Below are 15,587 nucleotides of genomic sequence, written 5' to 3'. Positions count from 1 at the left end.
TTATCTACACAAACTTGTGTTTGTCTTTTAAATGCGGATGAGGTGGACGGTGGACAATCATCCTCATGAAAACTCAACGCTGCAGACTTTTCCCTGCACGGGGGCACTGGGGGACGCCGGCGTGTGTGTTGACGGCTGCAGGAATGAGGACGTGTTAAATCTGCCGACATCAGCCCGATGCGTGCAGCGTGTTTCCAGGGGGCAGATGGATGTTATCAGACTGGGTCTGCTCTCAGAGCTGATGTGGATGCTGACGGTGGCAGGTCTCCTGGAGGCAGCAGATCAAAGTCACCGTAGCATCCATGAAACCTGTCTGGCAACAGGGCATCTGCTTTACATAAAGATATCACATAAGCTCCACCGTCACTTACCGCAGACACATTACGTTAAATGTCTTTGGTGTAAACTCAATAAGATGAGAGCTCAGGACCGTTTGAAGGGCGGGTCTCGCCGACAGGTCAATTATCAGTTCATTTTGCAAGGTGCTGCAGCTGCTAAACAAACCCAAATCACCACCGGGTTCAAGAGCAGGCATGAGGTTCTGCTGAAATGCAGTTTGGTTTTTAACAAACTGGTTCCAGATGTTTTGTTTTCTTCCAAACAAACCGCACTCAGTCTTCTACTTGTTAGAATTACGGCCTCCTGTTTGCATACTTTGATCTAGTAGTGAATTTACAGGTATGAAGATTATCAACGGTCCATTTGTTTTCTATTTGTTAATGATCCATCTCAGCGTAGAGAACTGAACTCCACATTGATTGGAGATGCATTTATAGCCCTCTCCAGATTGATGTGCAGCAACTTCTTCTCCATGACCATTACTGATGTCTTTCTCTCTGGGCGTTGTGTTACTACTGACGGCTCCAAACGTCTGCGCACCTGATGATCAGTTCAAGGACTGGTGATTGACAGCAGTTGACTGCAAATTTCACACTTAAATCCCTCAAAAAGCAGCAGAGAAGTACTTGGTTTTTATTGGTTATTAATAGATTAAAAGTGGGCGTGTTAACATTTGCATGTGATTTTTACTGACCTTCAACTCCTCTCAGGCTTGAAGGTCCCACTGCTGCAGCTCTGAGAGATAACCACGCCCCGTTTCATTTGAATTTAACAGTATATCGTAATATAACAGGTGGAAGCTCTGATCAGCTTCACTGCACCTTCAGTAATATTTGTGGTTGCAGGACACAAACATGTCACCTCGCTTGAAGACACAACCTTCATCACCGTCATCCTCTAAACGGACGCTGTGAAATAAAACGACCGAAGACGGACCAGAGCTGCACATCACTGGTGCGTTCAGAAGAACTCAAAAAGATTCATGGGGCTTTTTTCTTTTTATTAATAGAGTCCGGTCCATTTTGTGAGCATGTCATGAATGTGTAAAACAGAAGAGATTGATGACAGTAACGTAAGAAACAAAAAACAGAAATGTACAAGGTTTCTCTCTGTGGACTGGCAGGACAGCTGCTCAGGTGAGGATGTCGTGGGCCTGCTGCTCCACCAGCATGGCCATGTTTTTCACGTCTCCGCACCAGAAGTCCAGCCGCTCCTTCATACCTTTGATCTGAAACGGAGACCAGAGGTAAAACCAGCAGCTCAACACCAACAGCCTTTAAATGCAACATTCACATCACCGCCCGTCAGATCAAACATGTTCCCGGTTTTAGTTTGCAGATCTTTATTCGAGTGTGCCTTTAACCCAGAAAAGACCTGGACTGAGCCATCCCCCGGTGGAGGAATGACCACTTTTCTTATTTAAACTTCTTTCATGGGGCTTTTCAACCAGCTCAGCTTTGGTGCAGGTGCCCGCTCCAAACAGGTTCTACAAAGATCTGGCTTTTCCACGGGCCGGACAGCCCCGGAGAACCAGGACCCGACGTCATTTATGATGTCGCAGGAAGGAGCAGGAAATCCGTAACATGACCGTGAAACCCCTCAGAACCACAACGATTCAGTCAGGTTTAAGTTTCTCGGTACGTTGGCACCCTGCCGACGCCACGCAGCTGCTCCTGGTTGACCCTTCAAACGTCCCTACGCTCACATCCAGAGAGCAGGGAAACTATTTAGTTCCTCTTTGCTCCACTGCTGCCTTCAGTTTTAGCATTCATGGTTCTACTCTTTCTTGCTGTAATTAAACTAAACTAAAATATGGCGGTTGGATAGTCTTGTTTGGTTCCAATGACCACGCCTCCTGAGCTTTCCTTGCAACCAGTGGTCGGAAATCTAAAAAACGTGCCAAGTGCCAAGTCTGGGACCAGAACTGAACTAGCACTGGACCCGCTTTGGCCGAAAAGCCCTACCTGGGGTTGTTTTTTACTAAATGAAAAAGAACACAAAATGACACTTAACTTGAAGTATCTGTATCTTAGCAGCCACAACGTCCATTTGAATAAATCTGCTGCATTCGAAGTGGACCGAAAGAACGGCGCTGATACACAGAGTTTCATTTCGACTGAGCTGAACGTCGTGACTTTGAAAACACGCTTCATCTCCGAGTGGTGATCTTTGCTTTCACGTGATTTTAGGTCTCGTTTTAAGCGCCTGCTCACTAGACCTACTCTTTTGCCTCGTGCTGGAATTTTGTTTGTTTTGGTGGAAACGGACTTTATCAACCAACAGTTGAACTTTTCCCCGCTTGCTTTGCTGCGTGGGTCCAGAATGATGCTTCGTGTGATTGAAATGACCTTAATGAGAAAGGATTGACGTTACACCCAAAAGGGTCTGTAGGCTTTCGTTGGTCGTTTACAACCCGGTGTGAGCAGCAGTGATTGTTTTTTTTGTCACTAGTGATTTTTATTCAAAGTAGGTGGTCAGGAAATTTGTATAGATAGAGGTGAAGACACGCAGGAAAGAGCAACAGGCCGGGACGTGAACCCGCGCTGCACGAGGGCAATAGCCTCTGTAAATGGTGCTCGCTCAACCCACTGAGCCATCCAGGCCCAGCAGGGTTAAATGTTGATTAAACTGTCTGTTTATCACTGGTTGCAGCTATCAGGTACATCACTGTTTTTTGTATGCTGCTGCCAATTGTCCTTCTTTGCCTGTCCGTAGACTCTCCCACTGGCTGACTTTTATTTATAAATCCATTTTGGGACGTCTCCCTACATATTTGTGCGTGCACATGTGTAGAAACGTCAGCCATTACAGCCTGCGCTCACAGAACTTTATCCAGATGCAGGTCCCGAGAGCCAGAACTGAACTGGGTAAAAAGGCGTTCAAGTTTTCTGCCCCCTCAATTTGGAATGATGCGCAGAAGGACTTGAAATTGGTTGAGCTTGTATCCTTGGGTAAATTTAAATCCATTTTAAAAGACAGAGAAATTAGCTCTCTCGGTTCTTGTGACTGCCCCGTTGTGTAAATTTTACCATTGTTTTACTATTGTTTCCCTGGAATGTGTGACTGACTGTCTGTGTTCGTATGTATTGTTGTATTGTTTTTATGCTGCCATTTTGGCCAGGTCACTCTTGAAAAAGAGGTTATAATCTCAATGAGTTTTTTACCTGGTTAAATAAAGGATATATATATACTGTCGATGACACACGGTTGTTAAAGATTTAAAAGTTTCAGCTCCTCATAGAGACGTGGTTAATATACTTGAAGTTTAGTCATGTTGTAAAAAGAAAAAACGTTTTCATGATATTTGATAATAACAGTGGAGAGTGAAAGAAATGAAGCACCAACCTGCTGCAGGTCCAGGACCCTGGGCTGAACCCAGGTCATCTGGACCTTCTGGTCCACCTCATCGATGTTCCCTTTAATCAGGCCCACGGACAGAGCCTTCATCACCAGCAGCTCCACCTGCAGATAAACATCAACACAGACTCTTGAGCTGCAGAACCATCATCTCCATGAACGCAGACAGAGCTTTTAAGACCGTCAGGGTCAAACTGTGATCAAACTGACCTCGTTGACGGGGATTTTGGCGCTCTGAGCGATCTCGGTGAAGGTCAGCTGTCGGTGGTTTGCAGGACGAGTGAAGGTCATCTGGAAGAGACAGAAGTCTGAACAAAACACCCACAAAGAAACTCAAGAGCTGAAGCTCATCAGAGGTGATTGGGCAGAGACTCGACTTTGGGGTCGTTTTTCTCAGCGTTGGAGAAAATAACTTTGTCATCAGAGTTGCAGAAGCTGCTTCTCACCTCCATCACACAGAGCAGCTGGATCTTCTGCATCAGCTTAGCTTCATGTGCTGCCAGGTCCGGCTGCGAATAACACACCAAATATTAGCCTCATGTTTCTGCCAAGAGATGTCTCTTTCTTTCTTTTTTTTTTTTTTTTAAATCAGAAACTATGGTGAATATTTTCTTTGCTGATGCCGGTTTATCATCTGGAGTCGGTCCTCCTCACCTGCTGGCCCCATGCAGACTTGAAGCCCTGGAACTTCTCCACATTTCCTCCGTTGAAGGCGTAGAGTGTGTCGATGAGCCACTGTTTGTCCGTGTTCCTGAGAGACTCCAACACCGGATGCATCAGCTGCGGAGACAAACGCAGACGTGGTCGTTATGGTGCCGAGCATCAACTCAACAGCATTATAAACTCTGTTCAGGCAAAATCCCACCAGCTCTCCAAAGTTGTAAACTCCTTCTCCCAAGAGTCCCGCCAGGCCGAGAGTGAACGCCCTCTCCTGCTTCTCCGTTTCTGGAATCCAGACACAGAACTTGTTGGTCACTCTGGTACGAGTGAGAAACCAGGCTTAGTGAGGCGGGTTGACTCCCACCTGGAAGGTCTTTGATGTCCACACATCCCAGGTAGCGCAGCGCGTCCTTGTAGTAGGAGGCGTGGTTCCCGATGATGCGGTAATATTTGCTAGAGAGGTCATAAAACCGCCCGTGGACCGACGTCACCCCCGGTAAGTTGTTCAGCAACTCCTCGACCTCTTCGATGAGTTTCTGGAGGCGGAGAGTGAAGTGAATAAGTGAAAGGCGGTGAAGGCAGCTGCGTTTGGGTTTCTCTCTCTTTAAGTGGAGATTTACGAAGAGTCATTCATGTGCCAGCAGAAAAACTTCATGATGATCATATTAAAAAGGAACTATAGTGGAAAACTCTCGCCTACCAGGCCATAAAAAACCCAGTCTTACTAAACCACTTGTCTTCGTGGAGTTTGCTGCTCCAGTTAGGATGATTAAGAGAAGTTAATCCGTTCAGATGTTGGTCGTGCTTCTACGTCGTACGTTATAATAACCACCCATGTTCCTCTGCAGAATTTCGATGTCCGTGTCTTTGTGCAAGTACACTGACATTTCAAGACTACGGAAGAGTACAGACTCATTTGTCCACGTGTATGACAACAACAAATTCAAAGGTTTGGATTATTTTAAAGATGGGTTTCATAGATCTTTCTATGCATCATTTCTATGTTCATGTCTAGGTGCTCTATGGTAACGTGTAGATGTGCACAAGTGCGTCTGCATTTCACCTCCTGTAAGTTATTTCAGTGAGAGGAGTCACGCGTGTGTGAGCTGTGATTGTGTTTAACAGCTGTTGTTTCCATCACTTCACCTCACTCGTGAAGAAGCAGCTTGAAATATACGCCAGGACCCGATATCTGAGGCGTGTTTTACATCAGCCGCTTGAAAAGCAGGAAGCTGAGGAGGGTTCACCTTTGTGGCAGGAAGGTCGTTGATTTCCAGCTTTAGACTGCCGATGGTTGTCTTGCAGAGAATGACGGCTTCGTCGCTGCTTTTCACCTGGACAGTAGAGACGTGATGAACATGATCAACAATACAGATCACACGGTTTCATCTTAATAAACTGACAGGTTGGGAATGATCAACTGACCTTTTCTTTGGTCTTTTCAAGAAAGGTGATGGCATCTTTAGGATCTGGAAACAAGAATCCCATCAATCAACACTCCATAGATGAGAGAATGTGCTTTCTAGTGAAAAAGGTTTCCCAATGTCCTCACCTGTCATCTGTCTGGCAACATACAGTATGATCTCGACCAGCGACAGAGGATTAATTCTGATCAGTAGAGAAAACAGTTAATTAGCTGCAGTGGAAACAGCAAAGTGATTATGTTAAACAAGTGTTTCTGACACTTTCAACTCACCTGTGATCAAAGTCACTGATGAAATTTTCATAAAGCTGTAAGAAAAAAAACAAACAAAAAAAAACAGTTACATTAGTTAAAACGTGACAAATGACTTTATTCCAGCAATAAATTCATGAAAAACTAAAAAAGATTCAAGATTCTTTATTTGTCATCGTTCATAACAATGAACAACAAACAAACAAAACTTTAAAGTAATGTTGTTGTCAGACTTTCATTTTTAAAATGAAAGTCTGACCCCCGGCCAGGGGGCTTGTATCTGCGGTCGATGTAATTTTTTAAGTTTCTCAGCCAAATAAACGACATCTCGTCTTCCCTCAATAAGTTTGCTACAGCTTTAATGACGTTGTAACGTAATGATAAATACAGATAATGGCAGTGTTTTCCCTGTAGCTCATCTGTACTCCAGTACCGACTCAATTGGGTACCAAAACCCCAAATTACGGGCACCAATACCCTCACAAGAAAATAAAGAACCAGGTAAGTTTTCTGAATAAAACACTGCAGGCTCCTACACCAACATCAGACTAACCCATGGAGGCTGTGACTTAAACTTCCGTCTTAGAAGAGATTTCGTCCCTGTACGAGGAAAGGTCCATTTTTGAAGTTAAAAGCATAGTTTACAAGGATAATAGCAGGAAGAAAAGGCGAGTGATATGGCTTTAATTAAGCAGATTTATGTGCGATTCTCATGTGATCTAAAAACCTTCAGTTAAATGCGTAATCTCACCAATCCAGCCCAATGGGCAGCGCTCAGCGACAGTGTTGTACGGATGCGCCGTGTGTGAGCTTACCTGTATGAGGCCATCTCCGGTTTTGAAGCAAGGATCTTTCACAAAGTCCGTCAACTTCAGCGTCAGCTGATGCCACAATCTGTCAGCGAGAAAAATAACATCAGCAACAGCAACTAGAACATCTGAGATACAGGACCCTGATTACTTGTCACCAGGGAAAAATAAATACATAAAAAATAAAATAATGCAGTCAGCAAGCAGTTAAATATCCACCAGAGCAATAACCTTCCTATTTTTCAGACTACTATTTTCAGCTCGTCTTTAAACTTATAAAACGCCACTAAAACAAACGTATCACCGAGGTTGTAATGAATGTGTGGAGTATTCATTACCTTGTACTTATTAGTCTTTGAAGAAATTTATCTTAAAAAATAAAACCATTGCAGCTGAACATCTGTAAACCTCCTCTTTTAATGCACCATTTTCATTAAAATCTACCAACAAAAACAAAACCTATAATTACAAAATACAGAGAAATATTTCACAAAAATACCCAAATGAACACTGATGAAACCACCAATGTTCAGTGAGGCAAAAACCATAATCTTCCAGGATGGAACAGAAAATGATGACAAGTTAGATATATAGGCCTACAAACTTTCATCATCTCCAAGAGAAATTCACTAGAACTCAAGTAGAACTCACAACCCTGTTTACTAATGAGTATTTTAACAGGCTCGACTGAAATTAATGGGAATAACAACCCGTGTAGGTTTCACAAAAACAAAAAACAACTGATCAGCAATAGTAATAAGGAGAAAAAGCTTAAACTTGCTGGTGAGGACAATGACTCAAGTTTGAAGTGATGAAAGAGGGTAATTTGGTCTGATGAGTCCTGACATGGGAGGGAAGCCCACATCATGCTTCCTGCCTACCATACCTGTACCATACCTGTATCCATACCTGTGGAGGTAATATTATGGTCTGAACTTGCTCCAGTTGATCCTAGCAGGGCAACAGGCTATGACGGCACAGAAAATTGTCTAATAAAATCGTTTAATAACTGCACTCACTAACATCAAACCGAGTGATACAAGGTTACACATCTGGACTATGGAAACATGGGAACAGATGTTTGCAAGTATTTTAATGTGTGACCTGTACTTTTTATGTATTTTATATGGAACCTTTTGAGTCTGTAATAAAGTATTCATTCATTCATTCATTCATTCATTCATTCATTCATTCAACATCACGGGCTCATAAAAAGTTGACTACATTAATTGTTGAATAAGTAGGTTTTTACACAATGTTTTCCTCTCTCGTGGCACAGGGATTATCTGATATGACGGAGACAGGATTTATGGATTAAAACAGTTAATGGGGGTTATTCTGGGATGGACTGGAAGGTTTTACACGTGTTTGAACCTCATGATTAAAACATAATGCAACTCTGGAAGGAAACAACTCTGACGTAGTTTAGGGTGCATAATGGCCCAACTAAGTGCAGTTTTATCTTCACCTAACAAGCACGAATAAGGACTTGTTAAACAACATAAACCTGGATTTATTCCATATTGTTGTCTCTCTTTAGCATCACCAGCTAGTGGACGGCTACGAAAAATGTCTTTTTCCCAGATGTATATTTCTAGTTTCGAGCTCAGACTTGAAACATTAAGCAGTATAGTTTACGTGCGGACATGTTTATCCCCAGAATGATTTTGTGTAAGTTTTTCTGAGTTTCCTGTGAGTGTTAGCATTAGCTCCGTGACTCAGCGCCAGCCTCGCTGCTTTTACCGTTTGTTGTATAAATCCTCCAGCGCATGCCACTCCGCCGCCGTCTCCGGCGTCGAGCTGCTGCTCTGCTGCTGCTTCAGGAACCCCGACACGTCCTTCATGGCAGCGACACAAGTTAAGAGCAGGTTTATACTGAACTGTAGAGTGTTGTTAAACTGGAGCTAATGCCAGGTAGCCTGCCGTGTCTTGTTTCTGCGCAGCCGCGAGACGCAATGCATGATGGGAAATGTAGGAGGTGTTTAGGACTACCGTCTTTCACCCTCGGAAATACAGTATAATCAAACTTAATCAACTTCAAGTCAAATTACTGATATGATGAACATTTGTCACCGATAAAAGGAGAAAATGTATCAAGCCAAGCACTAACTAATTAAAAAAATGTATTTAGAACTGCAAAATAACCAACTCACTTAATTTCTGATTTCTTTCTTTCTTAATTTCTATCATTTCTATTTATATATTTGCTATACGAGAAGCGAAAATTTCACAGATTTATCTCATTGAATAAATTCAATAAATATACGTTTGTCGCAGAAAAATACTATTTCTGAAATGACAAAAGTCGTCCGTTTCACTGCTTTCCCTTCAAGAAGTTTGATTTCCGAGGTACCTTTAACGCAACATTCATATAGATTCAGGAAAACTGGGATTTATTCTTACATTTCAAATCTTTATGATAATAAATAATAATAAAATAAATTGTATTGGGAGTTCTGACAACTCTTTTTCAGGTTACTACACCCGTTAAAATGTTGATTACACTTCAAATGTATTATCTGTATTTGAAGTGTTTTATTCTAATAAAGATTTAATAAACTATGTTTTAACGAGTTTTTGCCAGTTTTCTCCCATTAAGTGAACTACATAACCATCGAAGAGTATTTTTAGTTTTAGTAAATCTACTTAGCAAACTCAGATGAGGATACAGATAAAGAATAATTGTCTTGCTTTATAGTTTAAAATGAACTCAGGTAGAAATAGTCGTTGAGTTGGTCAAGTTCGAAGCTCATTGAACGCACCACAGCAGGCTAACATTATAGCCTTGTTTGAAGTCACTTTACGGTCGTCAAGTCGAGAAGATAAAAATAACAAATAAACTGTTAATTGTAAATGTTTTAATGGACCGACGGCTCATGTAAATGTTGGTAATTATGCTTGTGTTTTAGCAGGCCTCTATGCGGCGGCCCCAGTAGAGTTATGTCTCCGTCAGTGATGTTATTGTCTCCTGTCAGACTGCTGTCAGGACCAGTCAGGAAACTCTCCAGAGGTCAGAGATCTGAACATAAACGATCAAATGATGAAAACAGACGACTGAGATTCCGTGACATGATGTTCTTCTGGTTTTTATAGGCTTTAGTCACATCAGCTCGTGTCCAGCTGAAGGTGCAGCAGTTTTGTTCAGGTAAATTCACCTGTATTTTCACCTGCATGTAAACACCATGCAGGTGAAAAGTTAAATTATCCAAATGCAATTTGAATTATATCATCCATTGTTGCAATGCATCCCTATTTTTGCTCTTGAGGTGTTCAGATACCCTTTTTTCCTCTATCTCAGATACCACTGTTATTTTTAGCGTTTATTCTTTTGACAACACATTTAATAAATAAATAATTCTTATTCAAAATTAACATAAATAATGACATGATACATACTAACACTCGACTATTTTGTCCTGGGTCCCATCAGCATTACTGGTTAGTGTGAAAAGGCTTGATTTGCAACAACTGCAAAATACATGTATCTTTTTTTGAATAAAAAAATAATAATCACATAACCTTAATTGCATCTACATTTACATATAAATGAGGGGTATAGATTCATTAATTTTGTGGCGATATGGCAAACATTTGATGGATAAATTGACTTTCAGACTTGTCACCATCAAGAACATGTTTTTGCTTCCTTTCTATCTTAAAATTCTCTCTTCATAAGTTTAAAAATGTTTTTGGACATTTCTGTTTCAAATCCATGACTGAATCATGAAACTGTTGGAGGAAATAGCTTAATTTGACCTACTGCCATTCAGTTGGTAGATGCCATCATGGCACAAGTGATGATATTAAGATGTATTGTGGGACATGTAGTCGTGGTCCATGTGTGCTTCTAAAACTACAGAATTGTACTCTAAGTAAATAATTACCTGCATGATCTCACAAGACAGATAAAAGGAGCTGGAGGTGAAGTGCAGCCACAAATATGTGAAGTTAAAAAGCATTTATATTTTGATATTGCATTAGTGCATTAATGCATTGAGATCTAAATGATTGTAGTAAAGCTTATATCTGCATATATGTTTTGATTTGTCAGCTGTTTATTTATTTATTCACTTAAGATCTCCAGGCCTGGAACATGCTTCAGAAAAGGAGTTTAGAGGAGGATTAAGATTGTAAAACTGGCAAAAAATCTAAACTGACTTTTGGAAACTTGCAGAGCGTATCTGCTGTCCGGGGTTTGTAAATGTCACCAGTTTCAGTTTTGTTCCTGATAATTTAACAAAAAAAACATCCTGAACATAAACTGTTGTGTTTGCTAAGACAGACGAAGTTTCCTCGGTGTAATGGGACCAGAAGTCTCTTCTCCGGAGGCGGTGGCGCGTCCGAGGAGCAGCAGACTCTGGAGGACATCGCTAAGAACATCCGAGAGCAGACGTTCAAGAAGGTGGTGGTGATGGCCGGAGCTGGCATCAGCACTCCCAGCGGCATCCCAGACTTCAGGTGAGGAAAACTGGATGCAGTCTACTCTCTTGGTATTTCTACTGTCATAAAACCTGTAAACTAGAGGGATGTTGTGGATGTTGCAGGTCTCCAGGCAGCGGTCTCTATGACAACCTGCAGCAGTACAACCTGCCGTATGCTGAAGCCATATTTGAGATCAACTATTTCCACCATAACCCCAATCCCTTCTTCGCCCTGGCCAAAGAGCTGTATCCTGGAAACTACCAGCCCAACCTGACTCACTACTTTGTACGTCTGCTTCACCAGAAGAAGCAGCTCCTCCGGATGTACACGCAGAACATCGACGGGCTGGAGCGACGTAGGTGTCACCTCCTTGAAGCCACAACAGGTGGTAGATATTGTGTTGTTATCCAACATCAACTTCCATGTTGAAGTGAATGAAAAACTAAGAAAAGTTGCAGTTCCTCGACTGACTACTAGTAAACACCAACGGTTGCCTGACTGTAACCGGGTCCCAGCAGAGCTGCTAGTCTGCGTTTTACTAGCAGGCGGGGGATTGGTGGGGGTGGGGGTGGGGGTGGGGTGTTATCCAGTATACAGTAGGGCTGTTCGATTAATCGATTTTAAATCATAATCGCGATTATGTAATTAGAACGATGTTAAAACGTGAAAATCATAAAATCGATTTTTAATTTTTAATTTATTTTTTTACCTTGTCTGCACACATATTAATGATTGATACCATATTAATGATTGATGGAAATACCTCTCAATACCTGCGACAAGTGCCCCATCGGAGAGGCTCTTTAGTGTAGGAGGGGGCGTTGGAACCATGGTGATATACTAACATGCCACCGGGCATCCCTCAAGCCAGATGCGGTAGACCGGCTCGTGTTCCTTGCAAAAAACTTGCAAATGTGAATATCAAATGTAATGACTGACATTACACACCTCTACCTCCTTCATGGGTTGCATTATTATTTAGCATGCAAAGACCCAGTTTAGTTTAATTAGAAAATGTCTTGTTTTATTTAATTGGAAATATAACTTACTGTATGTTTGCAAGTGCTGATTTGCAGATTTTTTTTTTTCAGAGATAAAACTTTATATTTTATTATATTTTTTAAAACTTTTTTTCAACTTATTTTACAGAGTTTTGCCCTTTATTCATTCATTTTTGGTTTAATAAGAGCAAAGTTTGCACTTAAAGCCCAATGGGGCAAATGTTCAATAAAAAAACAGCATATTTGAAATCATTTCTTTGCCTTTTGTCAATTCACAAAATAATCGTAATCGTAATCGTAATTGAAAATCGGATTTTGAGAGAAAAAAATCGAGATTTTATTTTTGGGCAAAATCGAACAGCCCTAGTATACAGTATAAATGTATACAGTATAAATGTCTTCCACCGTTCCTGGTTGCCATGTGAATCCGTCATGTGTGTCTCTCGTGTCTGGATCCAGTGGCAGGGATTCCTCCGGAGATGCTGGTGGAGGCCCACGGTACGTTCGCCACCGCCACCTGCACCTCCTGCCTGCGGAAGTATGACGGCGGGGACCTCCGAGTGAGTCAAACACCTGACAACACAGAGCAGCACTTCCAACTTACGCTCTTAAATCCTCTTTTCTTTCTGGTTTCATTTTTGGTAAATAAATAACGGCACATTGAAGAAGCCGTTTTTCTTTCTCCCACTGGACATGAAACTCATGGAGCTGGGAAAGTAAATCCACTTTAAATTTGAACGTCCCTCTTTGAAGGTGTTTGCAGCATTGTATCTACGTCTTCACAGACGTTTGCGTAACAACATTAAGGATCACTCAGAAACACTTGAATTGTCGCTGTGGTGCTGCAGTCATAACGGTGCAGTTGAATTTTTGTCTTTGTGTCCCATTAGCCAGCGGTGATGAGCGGGGAGATCCCTACATGTCCCACTTGTAAGGGTGTGGTGAAGCCGGACATCGTGTTTTTTGGGGAGGAGCTTCCACGGCACTTCCTGAAGTACCTGACAGACTTCCCACTGGCGGACCTGCTGATCGTCATGGGGACCTCTCTGGAGGTGAGCAGCGCCGGCGTCAGCCACAGACACACGCGAGCATAAGACACCGGTATCGGACGACATTTATGTGAGGACAGATGGTGCAGCTGCCCCACAGGCCAGCAGCCTGATGAGCAGACAGAGGGATGGGTCAGGGCTCTGAAGGCTAAAGATTCAGCTTCACCAGCCACCAGGATACAATCATAAGGTTTATGAGAGGAGTAATTGAAAAGGCTCAGTGGTTTCTGTCCTCGTTGTTTGTCAGAGTTGCTCGATGAACCTCTTCACGCCCTCAGGTCTTCTGGAGGAAGATTTTAAATGATTTCCAGAGTAAGAACAGAAACATTTGCTAAAGCCGCCGCCTGCTGCCACGCTCTACGTTTGTGATCTACCAGGAGACCTGCAGGCAGCTGAGGGCGGACGATTTTAAAAACTCAAGACCCACCTTTTTAATTTGGCTTTTAAATTAACTTTTTTCAAGTTAGTTAGTTAACTTATTCTTCTATGAGTTGTAATGGTTTATTTGTTTATTTAAAAGGATCCCCATTAGCTGAAGCCAAAACGAAAGTTAGTCTTCCTGGGATCCAGACAATAAAATACAAAATCAAACATACAATCTCGATTCATAAAGTACATTTAAAAAAATTAAAAAAAAATTACAAATAAGAAATAAAGAAAAACATCATACAAATCATATATAATTTGATGTATTGATCTCACTCAATCAGATACGCTATATGATGTTAAGGTGATGACAACAAATACATTCTTAGTCTTCTTTTCAAATCAGCCTCTTTTGATGTCACAAATTTCACCTGGAAGGGTGTTCCAATATGCAATTGATCTATAAAGTACTGTCCACTTCATAGAGTCAGACTTAGGTAAGGGTAACATAATCCGACCACTATTCGCCCCTTGAGTGTTATATGAATGAATATTTGAACAATAAGTTATATTATTATAGAGAGATTTAGGAGTTTTTAGGAGGATTTAGGAGAATTGTCCTCAGGGGTTCTTCCGTTTCGGCTCCGTTGGTGTGTGTGTTTGACGTGTGTATCTTAGCATGTTATTTGCTTTTATATGGAAGTCTTTTGGTGGTGTTTTTATGTTTTGTTTTTATGCTGTAAAATACTATGTGGTGTAAAATGTGGTAAGTGTTTGTTTACAGTCTTGGTGTTGTGTAACAACAGGAATCATATACCTTGATTATTCTTACATGAAGTCATATCTGACTGTAAGTTACACCAGTGCTGCGACCGATGGGCTCCAGCGCCGGTTTCCTCTGCAGCTCGTGAACTGCTGCCGCTTGTCCTGCAGGTGGAGCCGTTCGCCAGCTTGGCAGGAGCCGTGCGCGGTTCTGTTCCCCGTCTGCTCATCAACAGGGACCTGGTGGGGCCGTTCTCCTGGCGCCGCCGGCCGCATGACGTGGTGCAGCTGGGCGACGTGGTCAGCGGCGTGCAGGCTCTGGTCCACGCCCTCGGCTGGACCCACGAGCTGGACGCTCTCGTGGCGGCCGGCGCTGACAAAGTGAGTGTGTGTGGTTTTAGTTTTTTTAATGTAGCAACAGCAGCGACGTGAGTGTCCAGTTCTGGATCAGATTTCAGAAACATAATAATGATCCCAGTCTGAAGATGTGGATAAACGTGTTGGCATCATTCAATTAAAGGAAAAAGAACTCACAATGGTCACTGAAATAACTTGAAAGTGACAAATGGGATCAAAATAAATTCACTGAACATTAATGAATGAAAAGCAGACGTTGGTGTTTTAATTGTGGTTCAAGAAAATCGTAAAAAACAAAATAATGAAACTGTTCTGGACAGAAACCCAGTCTTCTCCAGGTCCCACAGCAGCTGCAGTCTTCTGGTCTTTGAAGGCTTCATCTTTGCATCTGTGAACATGGAGATGATGTGACTTGTCAACAAGCTTCTACAGGAATTAAGTTGTTTGTTCAGATCCATTTAAAGTTATGTCAGTGACCATTGTGGGTTTTTGTTTCTTTAACAGACGGGTACCAACAAATGTGTATCATGAGCAGTGCTAAACCATAAAAGACAAATCGGTTTTGTTTGTGCAACAACAATCTCTTAACGCTGCAAATCCTTGTTAACTCTTTTGGCTTTTGCACTGAAGCTTTAAATATTCGTTTAGATCTTTCTCTAGATCTCGAGGTCTTCCTGCAAACATCGCTTCAAAAATGCAGATGAAAGTGCTGGACACAGGAGACCGACGGTTTAAGAGGATTGGACTTTATCTCTGATTGTCGTGCAGCAAACAAACCTGTTACAACGGG

General features: G+C 42.0%; 2 protein-coding genes across 4 annotated transcripts in view; one reads left to right on the top strand and one right to left on the bottom strand.

The window, feature by feature from the left end:
• Window positions 1-1,318: 1,318 nt before the first annotated feature.
• psmd13 (proteasome 26S subunit, non-ATPase 13) lies at window positions 1,319-8,789 on the bottom strand. Its single transcript, XM_061709122.1, has 13 exons — window positions 8,584-8,789; window positions 6,847-6,925; window positions 6,053-6,087; window positions 5,909-5,964; window positions 5,782-5,825; window positions 5,604-5,690; window positions 4,721-4,892; window positions 4,562-4,641; window positions 4,351-4,476; window positions 4,143-4,205; window positions 3,907-3,987; window positions 3,685-3,801; window positions 1,319-1,567 (listed from the first exon to the last, which is right to left on the bottom strand). Exons 1-13 carry the CDS (start codon window positions 8,682-8,684, stop codon window positions 1,472-1,474), a joined length of 1,137 nt encoding a protein of 378 aa, XP_061565106.1. The 5' UTR covers window positions 8,685-8,789; the 3' UTR covers window positions 1,319-1,471.
• An 826-nt stretch (window positions 8,790-9,615) lies between these two features.
• The window catches only part of sirt3 (sirtuin 3), a 6,893-nt gene continuing 921 nt past the window's right edge, over window positions 9,616-15,587 (top strand). The window contains exons 1-8 of one of the 3 annotated variants that reach the window (XM_061709102.1): window positions 9,616-9,850; window positions 9,934-9,985; window positions 11,119-11,298; window positions 11,385-11,617; window positions 12,723-12,823; window positions 13,154-13,315; window positions 14,612-14,698; window positions 14,809-14,821. In XM_061709102.1, coding sequence (XP_061565086.1) covers window positions 9,781-9,850; window positions 9,934-9,985; window positions 11,119-11,298; window positions 11,385-11,617; window positions 12,723-12,823; window positions 13,154-13,315; window positions 14,612-14,698; window positions 14,809-14,817 — 894 coding nt within the window. In that variant the 5' untranslated portion in view covers window positions 9,616-9,780 and the 3' untranslated portion in view covers window positions 14,818-14,821. Of the gene's footprint in view, window positions 9,851-9,933; window positions 9,986-11,118; window positions 11,299-11,384; window positions 11,618-12,722; window positions 12,824-13,153; window positions 13,316-14,611; window positions 14,822-15,587 lie in introns of all 3 variants that reach the window. The other 2 variants (XM_061709091.1, XM_061709112.1) reach the window with 2 other exon arrangements.

Source organism: Cololabis saira, chromosome 2 (genome assembly GCF_033807715.1).
Source record: "Cololabis saira isolate AMF1-May2022 chromosome 2, fColSai1.1, whole genome shotgun sequence".
Taxonomy (NCBI): Eukaryota; Metazoa; Chordata; class Actinopteri; order Beloniformes; family Belonidae; genus Cololabis; species Cololabis saira.
Note: the sequence above shows the minus strand (reverse complement) of the source record. Positions and strands in the feature narration are given on the sequence as shown.

Bases quoted from the DNA above. Each gene is read 5' to 3' on its own strand.
- psmd13 (XM_061709122.1), bottom strand. From the start codon at position 8,684: ATGAAGGACGTGTCGGGGTTCCTGAAGCAGCAGCAGAGCAGCAGCTCG. The intron at 5,965-6,052 runs GTGAGTTGAAAG...TCTACTGATCAG, and splicing joins ATCAGTGACTTTGATCACAG to AATTAATCCTCTGTCGCTGG. The intron at 1,568-3,684 runs GTTGGTGCTTCA...TCTCCGTTTCAG, and splicing joins GGGTCCTGGACCTGCAGCAG to ATCAAAGGTATGAAGGAGCG.